General features: G+C 43.1%; 1 protein-coding gene across 13 annotated transcripts in view; it reads right to left on the bottom strand.

Moving 5' to 3' along the window:
* sulf1 (sulfatase 1) overlaps window positions 1-15579 on the bottom strand; it is a 75183-nt gene that overhangs the window by 2390 nt on the left and 57214 nt on the right. For 11 of the 13 annotated variants that reach the window (XM_046371357.1, XM_046371365.1, XM_046371366.1 and 8 more), the window contains 14 exons: window positions 14860-15029; window positions 11936-12086; window positions 11668-11843; window positions 11345-11473; window positions 10738-10794; window positions 8352-8478; window positions 6117-6324; window positions 5504-5750; window positions 5286-5382; window positions 5090-5184; window positions 4827-4901; window positions 3907-4079; window positions 3682-3824; window positions 3402-3525 (listed from right to left, as the gene is read on the bottom strand). In XM_046371357.1, the coding sequence (XP_046227313.1) occupies window positions 3402-3525; window positions 3682-3824; window positions 3907-4079; window positions 4827-4901; window positions 5090-5184; window positions 5286-5382; window positions 5504-5750; window positions 6117-6324; window positions 8352-8478; window positions 10738-10794; window positions 11345-11473; window positions 11668-11843; window positions 11936-12086; window positions 14860-15029 (1972 nt within the window). Of the gene's footprint in view, window positions 1-554; window positions 606-1906; window positions 1941-3401; window positions 3526-3681; window positions 3825-3906; window positions 4080-4826; window positions 4902-5089; window positions 5185-5285; window positions 5383-5503; window positions 5751-6116; window positions 6325-8351; window positions 8479-10737; window positions 10795-11344; window positions 11474-11667; window positions 11844-11935; window positions 12087-14859; window positions 15030-15579 lie in introns of all 13 variants that reach the window. The other 2 variants (XM_046371368.1, XM_046371369.1) reach the window with 2 other exon arrangements.

A 15579-nucleotide genomic window follows, 5' to 3' on the forward strand; every position in this document is an offset into this window, starting at 1 on the left:
CAGCACCCACACTAAGCTCAAGCCATGAGAAGTGCAAACACATGCCGCCTTAGAAATTCACATTAGAAAGACAAACTGAAAAGAAAAATATTTAATGATCCGTCATAACAGACTAACATACTGTGCTGCACAAGTAAAATGTAATAGCATAGTTAAGGCCTGGACTGGGTGGGTTGAAATGCAAAATCAGGCAACCTGGAACAAAAGAACTTAACAGCAGAGGAAACAAAAAAATGATCAACAGAACAAAGAGACGACAGAACAGAACAGGAAAAAAAAGAACAAAACAAGCTTGCTGCTGAATGATGTGTCCCCCAGGGGAAAAAAAATACATCAAGGAGTTCAAAACGCTATCAGAAAAAGAGGCAAATTAAAGAAAATCGCAGCGAAAAGCTTAATCACAGCTGGGATCAAGTTTGCAAGTCTGCACGTAAAAACTGAGGAAAAGAAGCACCAGTGCCACTTTAGGCTGGCTCTCCTTGTGAGATCAGCTTTCTTGTTAACTACTGCAGCTAGAGAATGGAGATGGTTTTGACGTAGGCTTAGGCACTCACAGGAAGGAGAGGCTTGGTCTCCTCTTAGACCACTTTCGATGCTGCTGTTGCCTGGTAAGCAGGTGCCAGAAACACAGGTCAAAAGGGCAAAGGTCAGTGGGAGGACAGAGAGGTCACAGCAACTCAAGTGTCCACTCTACCACAAGCTAATGGCCGTGTGATGATGACTGTTCACTGGTGGATATGGCTGACATAGCATGGAGGGTGATATAAAGGAACAGTTTGACATTTTGGGAAATTTGCTTTCTTTTCAAGAGTGAGATGAGAAAAATGATGCCGCCCTCATGTCTGTACTGTAAATGTGAAGCTACAGGATCTGTTGATGTGCTTGCAAATGAAAAGAACGTTTTACAGCCTTTTTCCGTAACTTCAGTTTCATGTCACATGATGCTTTGATATCCATCTTTCAAACTGGGTGACAAAAACATGAAAAAACAAACAAAAAAATTCATATTTATCATTTTCCAATTTTAATTTCAGAATAGTAAAGGCAAGAGACATTTAGCATAGCCTAGCCTAAAGAGTGGAAGAAGGAGAACAGCTAGCCTGCCTCTCCTGTGAAACGGTTTTTAAAACCAAAATCTTTGCACAGAAGAATTAAATTAATTATAAATTAATTAATTTATAATTAATTTATAATTAATAAATAAATTATAAAATAAATTATAAATAATTAAATAACCTTTGATGTTCTGCAGAGAGGAGTTTTTCACCTTTCAGGAGTCAAGCTAAGCTAACCAATTTAGCATACAGACATGCAAGAGGTGTTGATCTTTTCACCTGAATCTCTGCAAGAAAGCTGAGACGCTTTGTTTCCCAAAATGTCAAACTGCCCCTTTAAGCTTTCATGTAGAATGTGATGCATGAGGGGGAGATTACACAGTATCATGCATTGTCATTCACGTGCACTTGATGCTTTGGTGGATCTCAAGTAGAAGCGCACATTCAGCACCTCCCTACATGACTTCTTTATTGCTATTCAGCCATGCTATAGTAAGTATAGCTAAAAAGAATGGGAGTTTTGAGTCTGTATCTTTAGTAACTGCTTTAACTGATGTACTCAAGCCAAAAGAGTGGAAATATTATATGTTTAAATAGCTGTAGACTGACATTATACAGCAGATAAAGTGAAGACATATAAGGTATTGTGTACAGAGGTGACAACAAATGAAGCTGCTTTAATGAACAACAATAATCATAATCTGTTATGATTTGTTAGCGTGTCCCCAGCATGCAGCCACAGATAAAGCGCCAGCACTCCATGGATGGATGTATTAGTGGTAATGAGGCAATTTGGCCCATGCAGGTGTTAAAGAATAAGCCACTGAAGAGAAACAAAAATTGGTGGATACCTGTGTGGCTCATAGCTTCCTCCATCTTTACCTCCTGATCAGAAAAATAAAAGCAATCGATTGTTAATGCTTTGATTCAAGGAGAAATTGGAGGGAGATAAATAGATCATTCACACTGAAGATTTCTTCATGCACAGCTGCTAGTCCCTATGGAGAAATGCCATTACGGGATTGTCAGAACAAAGAAGGGAGGAATGAGGAGAGAGGAGACTGTGGATTTGAAAATATGGAGAAAAAGTGTGAAAGGTCACATGATCGGGCCAGATGGAGAAACGTAGATTGATCAGAGTAGAGTGGTTTCATGAGACGCCAAGTTCAACGGGGTCTCCCTTCAAAGCATAAAAAATATACAAGACCAACCAGTCACATGATAACGATGGTTTAGTCACAGTCCGTAAATAGATGCACATCACTGCTAGATCCATTTCACCACACCAGTTGGATTTTAATAATCTATTCCTCCAACAAAAACATCACTTCATGTAACCACAACGGCAATTTTCATTGGTTGACGGTGCTGGCACCACGCCTGAGCAGGGGCAGCCAGTACAAATAAGAGATTTTGGGCTGCTATGTGACATGTGTTGGCATGGTTTTGACAAGTGCAGCATGCCAGCACTGAAACACAATCAGTTTTCTCAGAGTAGCTTGGCCACCACAGGGCTCCACTCTCCAGCTGGTAATTACAGGCATTAAGTTTTTATCCTTGGGACATAAACAAGGCAGCCAGTTCGCGCCACACACGGACCTTACAGGCTTTGGTCACTGCAGCGTTACTGCTCTGTAAGGATGCTTGGACCGTGTGACGGTAGTAAAAAACACATTGTGGCTGATTATAGCGGTGATGCATGACGGATGATGACAGTATCCTCCAAATAATATCTCTAACACTCAGTGAGTCACAAAGGGGATGATGGCCAGGACATACAACTGGCCTTGTTTTTATTATAAACACTATTTTAAAAATACTGCAACTCAGCATATGTAAATGGGGAAAATGTGCCAGCAGAGTAGAAGGTCCTGGGTTGAGAAAGAGAGATCAGTGTGTGTGTGTTTGTGTGTGTGTATGTGTCACCATGAGGAAGACATAAAGCACACATGACCAAAGGGAACACAAGACTCAGTCATGACTCCTTGAACTCCACCTGAAATTTCGTCAAACGTCACTGAATGGATCATCCCCAAACACATGCAGCATGCAGACATGTGCAAACACACACATACACCACTGAGACTGAAACAGATTCAAAATGCAGCAGAAGACTAGACTGAAATATAACTGAACAGTTACTCATATTAGCATCAAGTGTTGTTTTAACTCAGATCAAATTAAATTTAATAATCTGGTCATTTCACTCTAATCCTTCAGTGTATAAAATCTGTTTCAGTCGTTGCTGGCATCACGGTTACCACTGAACCACTAAGTGAGACACTACATGTTAAAACATTATGGGAAAATAGGAACAATAAACAGGCTGAAAATGAGCATTTTTACCTGCATCAAGTCCTTTTGGGCGAGGGTTGCATTGTTTGTATCCCTGACAACTCCTCATCTCCATCAGCTGGGCATGGAGAGCGTTCAGCACCTCCCGATCTACTGTGTACACCGCGTTGGTCAGCTGTACAGGTGAAAATTGAAATCACACAAAAAATGTTGTTTCATTGTCATTCTGTTATATTTTCTTGTTTGGCCGTGTCTACCGGTGAAAATGGTTTGAGAGAAACAGGCAGGATGCTCAGCTTGAACAAATGACCAGAGACGGATGTTCACCCACCTGGTAGGGGTCACTGTTGAGGTCAAAATACTCCAGGAAACCAGTGGAGAACTCACAGAAGAGTGTGTTGTGGGTCTCGTTGATGGTTCTCAGACACCAGTAGGTGTTGTTGTTGGAGCTGGTGCATGCACAGAATCCACCCACTGCACAGTAATCGAGATTTGTTGCAGTCAATTCTAAATCTTAACAGAGCTTACAAAAGGAGACTGAAGTGAGTGTACATACACGTCCAGAGGGGAGCTGTCTGCCAGTGATCGTTGTTATGTGTGAAGCAAGTGAGGCCAGGCAGGCTGCAGTCGTCTCCCTTCCTCTGCCGCTTCTTCTCCTTCCTTTCCTTCTTCCTTCTCCGGATCTCGTTGTACAGCTGTGTCTTCCCATCTATTTCCTGCGCAGCCTCCCTGTTGGACAGAAACGTGAGAGAATTACAAAATGGCATGCTGCAGAGATGACATCAGCCCCTACTCTCTCTAATGACAGTAACCACAGTGGTGGAGGATCTGGAGGGGACTTCCAGAAGGCAGCGCTGATGCCAGGATGTGACAGTCTGTTTACTTTCATGTTTAAGCTCTCGCTATGTCCAATTTTCTCTGGGATGACATTCTAGCCACTGTCCCCCTCTTCCTGCATCGACACAGAACAGGCACTGCAACAAAAACAGCTGCTTTGTATTGGCACAATCTGTTCCCAATGTTTCCTGGTGCAAGTTGATCACTGTGTTTGAGGGATTGACTGATTTCCTACTCGGTTGAGTCATTCTATCTTTCCATACGACTCAATCACTTCCAGACACACAGAACACATAAAATAGCTTCCTGCTTTGTCATTTAAGCTCAATCGAGGAACCACACACGGAATGAAAAAGGTCTACTGAGCATGCTTCCTCTATAAACTCATTTGTGTTTTCGGGCCGTGGACATCATAGCACACATACAAAACACACACACAGTGTTGGACTGGTCATTTAGGATGTATGTTTAAACCTGGCATGCAGTGACCATGCAACAAGAATAGAAACCTACAGTCAAACATTTGTAAGATACAATATTTTCTTACACAAGTTGCAAGTTATGGTCAATACAAAGAATTAAGGAAAGGGGTGACACTAAATGTGGCAAACCCATAATTAAAGGGGAAGAGAAACTCACTTAAACGGATGGAGTTGATCTTTCCTGCTCTTCAATCTCTCTGCCTTGCTCTGCCTGTCGCCTTTGCTATAATAGCTGGTTTTATAAACAGAGAAGAGAGAAGAGACTAAGGACCAGACAGAAGACTTTTTTGTTTTGTTTTGTTTGATTTAGCCATGGAATTCACTATTGCAACATGAAAGAAAGAAAGAAAGAAAGAAAGAAAGAAAGAAAGAAAGAAAGAAAGAAAGGTATTTTGGAGGTGACATTTAAAAAAAACTAACCTCTTCTCTCCACAGTCACAATCCTCTGGTCGCGTCCTCTTCAGATGACCTCTCACTTCCCGGAGGTTTTTGATTTTGTCTTGAAGTGCTTCAATCTGGAATTAAATATTATTATTTTTCATCTGCTATGAGATCTATTATATCTTTGACAAATGGGAAAATGGGCAAACTGGCCCCTGATTTGTCACACACTCACCTCCTGGTCCACGTAGCTTTTATGGTCTTTCCAGGCTCTGGATGACTGGTAGATTTCTCTTTCACAATGGACGCTGTCATTCATCAAGATAAAACACCTGAAACACATGAAAGAAAGAACATGTCCAAATACTGCTCTTTTGACACACATACAGTACACATGCTGGATGTGAAAAAGTCATTACTGAGATTAAATTTTAAGAGAGGCTGCCTTCTTACTTGTGTGTAACTTTCACAGAGTTTGGGTATCCGACAGCATTTGTGTCATCTGCCAGCATTTCCTCCGAACCGTCATCTGAGCCCAAATCAAACTCGGGGTCTTCTGAGCTGTAGTGACGCTTTGAGATGACGCGGCGGCGAACAGCTGACTGATCGTCTGCTTGAAGGTCGACGTCATATATCTGACCTTCAAACTCCACAGACAGAGACCTGGCTGGCCGGGTGTGGACAAAACGTGGCCTATAACCTATTTGAAAAAGTATAGTTTAGTATATTTTTAAAAAATTATTTGAGTGACAAATTAAATAAATAACATTTCTGGGCCTCACTGTTCAGTTGCACTTTTTTTAAGCAACACTAGAGGGCATCAAATCACTCCAAACCACACACACGGAACACACTGGACTTTTTGCCTTTTCCTTGTATCTGCATCTCTTTAGAGCATAAATAATCCATGTGAGGAATTCAAGCCTTGAGCTGCTGCAGACATCTTTATCCCCAACTGGTACTTAGAGTCAGACATCAATACAATATTAAGAGTTAAGAAAAGGGTGGACTCAAGCAGACAAGCTTGTCTACTCCACGCTGCATCCGACTGTTGTCGTGTACTCACGCTGGCTAGATGAGAGCTGCTGATGGGAGCGGCGGCTCGTTCTGGAAGATCTGAAGGTGGCGTCCCCACAGTCACAGCCCCTGTCTCTGTTGTCGTAACTGTTGCGGGGCTTCAGGCTGCGTGCCCTCTTCCTGGAACCTTCTTTTGAACCGCCTTTACACTTCTGTATCCTCCACTTGCCTGTGATCTCCTCCACACAATGCCATTTCTGTCAACAACATCAGAAAAAAGCAAACAAGGAGACATATTCCCTTATGAGTTTTTTCCCAAGGTTTTTCTCCTAAATTAATTTGTTTGTCTAGATTTCTAGAAATGAGAACAAAACAAACTGTTATTGTTCTGTATTTCTTTTAGAAATTTTGATGTTACTTGGCTGAGCTAATAAGCGCAAGAAATATGAAAAACTTAGACAAAGCCTCAGGTTGGCTGCGGTCTTATAAACTCCTTGAGAAAAACATGCCATAAAACATGACATATAGGGCATGACATATTGGGCAAATCTTGGCCTGTGGTAAAGAATGGCATCCAAAAGCAGCAGGAAAGATAAACCAAAATGACCACATGAATATGAATAGGGCCTGTCTGGTGTCTAGAACATAAAGTGGAAACCCCTATCGCTCTCACTCTGGGTGGGTCTGTGCCAAGTGCGTCACCAGTGTAATTGTGTAAATACATATCCATGCACTGGCCTACATCCCCTGTGTCTTTCTCAACACCCATTCCCGGTAGGAGAAGAAACCGAGGCTAATTTCTGTAAGTAGCACTGCCCTTCAGGTCTCGTATAAATGGAAGAGACACATCTGCAGAGCGCAGTGCATAAGACTAGTGGTAAGTGTGGGAACGAGGGTCCAAACAAAAGGCCATAAGGCAGATCAGATTTCTGTTGGAAGGCTCATATAGTGACAAAGAGCTTACGGGCCCAACAGAGCTGTTATATCAGCATTAGACGAGAGATAGAGAGAGAAAGAGAGAGAGATAGTGAGAGATGTATTGTCAATAAGGGATGAAAACGATCTCTTTCTTTATCCTTCTCCCTCGCCCTCCCTCCTTTAAAGCACAGCAGTTCCACCGCAGCAGCAGGACAGCAGAAGAGTCACACGAACAGTTCGAGTTTTCTCTTCATCCCTCGCGAGTAAATCTGGCGTACCCACAATAAACCCATACCTTTATCACATGACCGCTTCCAAGGGACCGCAGCAGCTCTGTGAGAAAAACACAACAGAGGCTGTGCCCTTAGACAGATCTGGTCTGTCTGAACCAAGATTGTGTGGTCATATTCAAAAGGATTTTCAGGCGGTTCAAAAACAAAAATTTTCTCATTCTAACCTAAAACAGGTTCAAGGCCAAGGTTTGATCTTCTTGTTGAAGAATTATTTAACTACAAAAATACAATAAAAGCTTTAGTTTAAGCCACAGTGACTTCACCCATGCTCTTTAAGTCGTTTCTCCGTGCATGTGAACAGAAGAAGAAGAGTTAGAAGAAGAGAGAGACAAAGCACTTGCTTGCTGCCGTATGAATATAATTTCCCCTGTAATTTTGTCAGAAACTCTCCACTGGCTTTTAGGACGCTCACTGGGAGGCCATGTTAAATCATGCCAGACGGGCCATTTATGACCACATCTTAACCTTCATGCTACACAGCTATACATTTTTATGCATACTGTAAACAATTCCACTTCTACACATCTTTTGTGCAGTGTTAAAGGTGCACACATACTGTGCTGACACTCACATGCGTTCACACGACACAGCACATACTGCTGAGTTCAAGGAGAATTTGCTCCATTCCTGTCTTTTAATAGCTGATTGCTCCATATACACATTCACATGACCATAAAATGGATCTGGATTGCATTAGCTCCACAGAAACTTTTTCTGTCATTTAACGCTACCTGAAACTTGTAACAATTTGTATTGTACTGGTCTGTGTGCTCCACGGCCACATACTGTAGCACTTGGATGTTGGCCTGCCAGAGAATTAATAGGCACAGATGAAAGGGAAGTGCCAGAAAAGTGAATGCACCACAAAACAGTGCAAAAGGGTCCAGTTATGAAACAACTGATGTGCTGTAAATGACTATTTCACTTGCGGCTCTGTGGAATAGTTTAAGAGGCAGCATGGAGGTCATAGCGAGAGCAGTACTCAGTACAGGAGTGAAGAAACTTTCCTGCGTGGATGTCAGGGGAACTCAGTTCCACTCACACAGGTTTGCACATGGGTGTGTTTGTTTTACCTGTCCAGGCTGTTCGCAGGGTGTCTGGAATTCGGCCTGCTGGCAAGTCTCTTTGACCTTCTTGTACTTGGGAAGGCTGTTGGTGTGCTGAGTGTTCACAGAGTCATCCTTCTTTCTCAGGATTTTTCTGCACAACAAAAGTAAACAGAATTAAGAGGAAATCACAACAATAGAAGTCCTTCAATCAGTCACTATAATATAAACTACTAAAATATTACTAATAACATAAGTGAGCTTAATCAAAGTTTTATTCGCTTTAACAGTTTTTTCGGTTACAACCAGTCCTGTGTGCTTCTCATGGTCATAGTCAGTCAATGGATAAGTTATGTAGTGTCTGTGTTGCGCCAGAGGGTCTGGGCACGGAGTTCAGCTCAGCCTCACACCAGTGTTCAGCTCCAGGCGAAGCAGTTTGACCTTGGCTTGGCATCACGTTCAACTGCTCAGCTCCCTTCTCCTCTGCTACCGCCACAGGGCCTGGCTGAGTCATTGCTAATGCCCCCCCCACCCCACCATCTCCTCCTCTATACCAAAGTCTCTGCCAACATGGCCTGGCTGCTCACGACACACAGACAGAATGACGGCGACAACATCGCGCAGAACAACCTTTAAGAGTAAGGTCGTTGTGTTTCCCTGCCCTGCTCCAAGGCGCCCCAGCCAATGTTCACACATCGGCATGGTTGCAGTCTCTAGCCTTTAGCCAAAGGGTGATTAAAGAGCTAAGAGTTGTTGTGGATGTCGCTCCCTCATGGCTGCATAACGCAGATCACTGGATTCCCAGACAACATAGTCAGTCCCAGCTGTCAGTCAGAATTTCACAGACTCAGCATACAGTACTACAACATCACGTGAGAATATTAAATCACAGGGTGTATCACATAACCAGCCAGACAACCGTACAAAAACCCTGAGCTACTGTGTGTGTGTGTGTTTCTACATCTCCGAGTAACAGAGTGAAAGGTCTGGTGAGGCTAATCTCAGCATTTAGAAACAAGCGCAGAAACAGACAGTCCCTCTAAACAGAGTGGATTAATGAAGGAATGGATTAAAAGAGCTAAAGCCTCTACAGGTCAGAGGTCACACTCTTTTCATTTTATACACAGCAGCCCATAGACCAGCGACTTCTTTTGACACACAAACATACACCAGCAGGAGACTGATCTGCGTGCTCAGCAGCAGAGCTGACTAGTACTTTTTTTTATACTCTTGGATACGTGTTCACAGATGTTGACGCAGTCGCTGGCAAATGAGCAAATTAGTGGAAAGGAGATCGGAGGGCCAAGCCAGTGATTTGGGAAAAAATAAGGATTGTGAGGAAATGATAGTGAGGAAAAACAGCAGCTGTATGGGAGAACGTGACATACTGTAATATACAGTATGATTACACATGCTGCCAACGCAATCTGGCCTCAGCCAGTTTTACTGTTCTTTCCCCCCTTTGTTTTCCGACCACTGGCGTTGTGTCTTTCCTTCTTTTCTTTTTTTTTTATTTACTTAATTTCAGCCTTTTTTTTGGCTCGACTACCAGACAAGCTTGATGGGATTATTTCTCTCCAAGTTGTCAGGTATCTGTCAGTGCAATCCTGGCATTACCACAGCTTAACATGCTAGGGGAACAAAAGCTGGCTGTCAGATTGGAAGTATCATTTTCTGCAGCATATATCTGGCAGCAGAGGGGAGGTTAAATAAAGACCTGACAGGGTTTGTGAGGGAGCATGTACTGTATGCGATCGCGTGCACTACAAAGAAAACAGTCTTGGGGAAACAGCCAAAGAGTTGGCTAAAGTGCGGCTGCTGCATTCCACACTGGGGGAGCTGGTGACATGTCCTGTAAGTGGATTGAGTGTGAGCCCTCTAGCCATTCCTCAGGTAACATCATCTGAGCCTGGATAGCCTTTGTTTATTTTGTGCGTGTCTGGCTCTACCATGTTACTGAAATGTATCCCCCCACCTGTCTCAGTCAGCGCAGGAATGGCAGGCTAAGTCAGGTTTGGGGTTCCGATCGCGTACTCAATATATGCAAGGCCCCTTCAGAGGACAAAGACTCTGCTTGTTTTACTTGTAAGTGATCAAACAACCTGATTAAGCATGTCAGTGCCTCCTGCATGAACTGTCATAATTTGCAAGCCACTTATAGTTCTACCAAACAACTCAAAATATTTCAACCTCTTCCACCGCTATTGCCATCCAAGCCAGCTGTGGTCAGGAAATGTCTGTCAGATAACAAATAACCAGGAAAAGCAGCTGTTTTTCTGGAAGTGGAGATCGTGCACTGAGCCTTGCACATTTCGGGTTCATTGAAATGTTTTGTCAGGTTTGTGTGACACAAGATGTTCCACATTGACACTGTGTCTGTGGTGTGGAAAGGGAATAAGGAACCCCAGTTTACCCTCGCTCCACTAGGAATGTGTCCCTCCAGACTTTGGGTTTCCGGTTGGGTTTGAATCTGGGAAAACAAAATGCACAAGGTTTATAAAATTCATATGGCCTATGCATTCACCATCAGCTTCAGATTGTAGAAATCTCAAGACCTTGTGAGTTCTAGGGAATAGTGTTTAGTTTATCCTAGTTCTTCCTGTTGCTCTGGAAATGTGACTGAGTTATTTTTTTCTCTAATAGTTCAGATATATTAACAGTAGCTGTTTGTGTTTTTTAAAATCCCAAGTCAAATACAATGACTTTGTTTTCATGTTGGACACTTGATTGACCAAAGGGTTTAGCTGAAGAAACAAATGATTCTACTTGCAAACAAATTCTATGAGAAACTTTGTAAGAAGAGCTTCCGTGAATCTCAGCCAAAGTCCCACAGCCAAGGAAAATCCACCAAATTGCCCTGAACCCACTTTGTGCTCAGCTGGAGCAAAAGCAATTATTTTGGTTATGGAAATTTGCATTCGCTCAATAAAGGCAAATGAATAGGACTGTTGCACATATCATGCACACTGTACAATTACTGTACATATTATCCATTACAGCATTACTTGATCCACACAGACCTGTTGCCAGTCCTCTCCTGTTCCAGCAGCTTAAGGACTGACTTTCCATCCATGTCTGGAGGGGTGTCCAGCCCGGCAATATGGAGGATTGTGGGAGCTAAGTCAATGTTCAGCACCAGATGAGGGTTCCTGAAGAGGTACATGCACATAAAGTTTAATTAATCTTCTGGAATACATCCAGTGACAATAAATAACAAAACTAAGGAAGATAAAGCTTCACACACTGAAAGAAAGAACACCAAGTTAACTCTTACAATATGGAGACAATGTCATTTGCAAGATAAGAAACTCTGATAAAGAGTTAAGTTGATGATTGGTCTTACACTGCCCCTGGCTCTACGTTAGGTCCTCTCAGGAAGAACGGCACACGGATGTCAAAGTCATAAGGCATCGACTTGCCCTTGACCAATCCAAACTGACCAATGTGGTAGCCGTGGTCTGCTGTGTAGATGATGTAAGTGTTGTCTAGCTCTCCAGTTTCCTCTAACATGTCATAAACCTGGAAAGTAAAATGAACCAAGATGAGAAGATAAACGGTGGACTACACATATATCAAAAATCCTAAAAAAGTCCATTCATAATTAGACTCACCTTCTGCACAGAGTCATCCACAGATAAGAGTGTCTGCAGCCTCTTCCGATGGAGAAAGTTGGTGAACTCCATGTGGATGGGTCTCATGGGGCCCGTGTACTGCATGATCCAGTGTTTGTCCATATTTGGGGCATAGTTATAGCTGGGAGTGCTAGGAGGGCACAAAGGAGAGAGAGAGCAGGACATGAGAAAAAAAATGCCCAAAGGTGGGATTGAGGGAACAGACATGTATACTGTGTGTGTGTGCGTGATTAAGTTGCACAGAAAATTTACAGTCGTCCATCTGGATGCGAGTTATCAGAGTGCATAACAGCTATGAATACTCTGCTTAAGCTGCCAAAAAGCACCTGTCTGCTACTTTTCACAAACTACTGCTCAGTAACAGGTGTCACAGTTGTCCACTGCGCTCGACACGCATAAATAGCTGCTATGTTTGTAGAAGGAAACGTCCTAATAGTCAGCGGGCAGCACCTTAGCTGTTTTTCCACAGCACTCTTTGACCATCTCTCCCCTCGCACAGAGACGGGTCTTCTTGCTTTGCTGTGCTCTTGGCACAGACAAGTCATTTGAGGGCTGGCACATGCTTAAGAAAATAATAGGCCCCAAAGTAAAACTTGCAACAAATTCTAGACCAAAAACTCAATAAGTCATGGTCATTTGAAATGAGGGAATAACAAGAGTGGATAAAGTGCCACAGCGAGGGAGAGATCGTCTTGTTTGTAGAGTTACAGCTGAGAGGAGCTGTTCACCTGTCTGTGGTATTAGCTGTAAAGCACAGGAGGGAGATATACAGTACGGTAGACTAATATATGAAGCAATTTGAACTGCAATTTCTGCAGTTCAAAGCAAAACAGCATATGAATGAAATAAGTCAGCTTTGCAGTCTGTAGCGTTGGAATGTTAAGTGACATTAACCATTCTCTTATGCTGTAATTCATTCCTATAAACAAACACGTTCTACCCCTTGTAAGCACCCACTGGACAAAGTATCAAGTCTTGGGAGTTGCTTTGCTCTGACTGAGTGAGCTGCCTTCTGCCCTTGTCTCCTCAGGCCTGCTTTGTGAGAAGGCTGAACTCTTCACTCACCTAGCCAGGCGGTCTAATAAGTACCACAAAGAGACCTGTCTCTGAGCAATGGGCCACCATGGTATGAAGCCCTGGGCACTAGGGAACCAGGAATGCAGAGGTCAGTGGAACGAAGCCAATCCATAGGCGAGGTCACACCTGCCACCTGTCGCATATAGACTGAGTTTTGTTGTATTAGCCCTGGATTACAGCAGCCCAGGGCCCACTGTTCACCCCAGAATACCTCCTGACCTTACAAACTTAACATAGACACATCCCGCATGAGGATTACTGACATTCCCTTAAGCAATTTGTTGAGCAACAACCAGAATAACTTCCATTCACTCCCTGCTATAACAAGACATGCCACTGAGAAACTGCAGCACATCTACAGTGGTTAAAATAAGTCAAAAGCTTGGCTTACATCTGAGAGACAGGTTAAAAACACCTTCAGTGAGGAATGTTAATGACATTAACATCAAACCCTCCCCTGCTATTGCTCCTGTCAAAAGTACAGACGCTCATTTGATTTATGAGGCAGCTCCTCCTTTACTGCCACGCAGATGCTTTCCCAACTCTGTGCATTACGAAGAAGACAGAAAGTGGCAGACTAGACAAATTTTAAGCCATATATGTCCATTAATGGAAATCCTTACCAGTGGTGTACTGGTTTTTGTAGGGAATTACCAAAACTACTTCAGTGAACTCACACTAAAAATGGAACTCAGCTATAAATTAATTTATTTCACAACATCTGCCAGGGAAAATATCTGTTATGGAAGTGTGTAGTCAACAAACACCCACCCATACCAAACCACACACATTGCACCTTCACACAATCACAGAGGCAACAACCCCTCAAGTCATCCACGGGCCCCAGTCCCACCCCATTCACCCAGAGGCTCGAGCTAAAAATAAATTAATAATACCACAAAGGGTGTTCCGAAGCACACAATGCATTCCTTTCGTCCCAGGAACCGGGGGGGGGGGGGGGGCTACTGATTGATATGGACAGAATCAGGAAGTCCATTTGGTGAATTTCAGGGGGAAGAGGAAGCAATGGGGGAAGAGAGGCAAGGGATGGAAAAAAAAATTAGGAAAAGACACTAGCAGACACAGGGGGGAGAGATAAACAGAGAGACAGACACAAACAGGTATAATGACAGAGCAGTTGAGCGAACAGATGGAAGCACACGTCAAGTGGATAAAAAGTGAGTAGTGGGACAAAAAGAAAGAAAGTGGAATATTGAGCAGAAAGGGCAGCTTTGGAGACTACATCTACTTCTCTATAATACCATCCCTCCAGTCTTCAGCCTAGTGAAGTCGTGCATCCTGGGAGCCTGTTGGAGGGCCCGCCAAGAGATGGCAGGGCATGTTGCCATGGAACAACCCATATTATTGCAGTGCTGCCTAAACTGAGTGATGAGAGTTGTGGGAGGCAAATGTGGGCTTGGCTTGAGCATAGTGCTCCATTTAAAAAAAGAAAAAAAAAATCCCTGATCCGTCTTAATGGTATGTGCCCCAGCTATTCTTGGATAATAAATCATTTTGATTTCACGCTTGCCCAGTTGTCGGCCCTTGCAGCTTCTAAGCAACTTGTCATCACTGGGACTTGAGGGGCGTGAGCACTGTAATAATGTCAGGTACACGAAATCATAAAAACGCAAATTGGATGTTAACAAGAGAAATTCCATACGACAGCAAACGAAAGTTGGCAGAATGTCCGTGTGTGTGATCTTTAAATACAGGGCCTAAAGCAGGCACTTTTCATTATCTGCCAAGCTTAAAAGTCCTATGTAAGAAAACTGATTAGTGTATGTGTTTGAGCATGTGAGCTAATGAGCCTGAATGTAACTTACATGTGCTGTGAAGCATTGGGGAAGTGCTCTGCGTACTGTGGTGCAGAGTCCTCTGGGCCATGTGGAGCAGCATGACTGATGACCATCATGACAGGACGGTGAGGGTACATCCGCTTGGACATTCGGAAAAAGTTGATGCTGTCATTGGTGATCAGATCTGTGAAATAGTCCTGGAAAAGGGGGGTAAATTCCACTGATAAATAGAACATTATTATTAGGGATCACAGGGCTAAAATCACATTTTGAGAAGGGTAAGAGTTGGAATTGGGGAAAAAAAAAAAAAAATCAAGACAACACAAGCTTTGATAAACTCAGTCCAATCAACATGACTTGTTGCTTTCCCTCATCCAGTCATTTTCAAATAAATGGAGAGAGGCCAGTGGGGATATGAACAGGGGCCATTGAGTACACTGGACTACCAATCTGTCGAGTCAACAGCTGGCAGGTTGCCTGTGTGTGTGTGAGTGTGTGTTTGAGAATGTGTGTATGTGTACAGTATATGGGCTGTTGCCTCATCAGTGAATCTCTACACTATTGAATGTGACACCACTTGATGGTGAGAGGAGCCTGGCGCTCTCAAATGGTATGTTGTTATGACGGCTCCAAACCCTCTACTACTCCTCTCCGGGCTATCCATTCCCTTTCTCCTATTTAGTTTAATTTTATTCTACCCGCTTTTCTTTAAACATATGTTTTCTTTCATTCACACAGATTCACTCT

Source organism: Scatophagus argus, chromosome 18 (genome assembly GCF_020382885.2).
Source record: "Scatophagus argus isolate fScaArg1 chromosome 18, fScaArg1.pri, whole genome shotgun sequence".
Taxonomy (NCBI): Eukaryota; Metazoa; Chordata; class Actinopteri; family Scatophagidae; genus Scatophagus; species Scatophagus argus.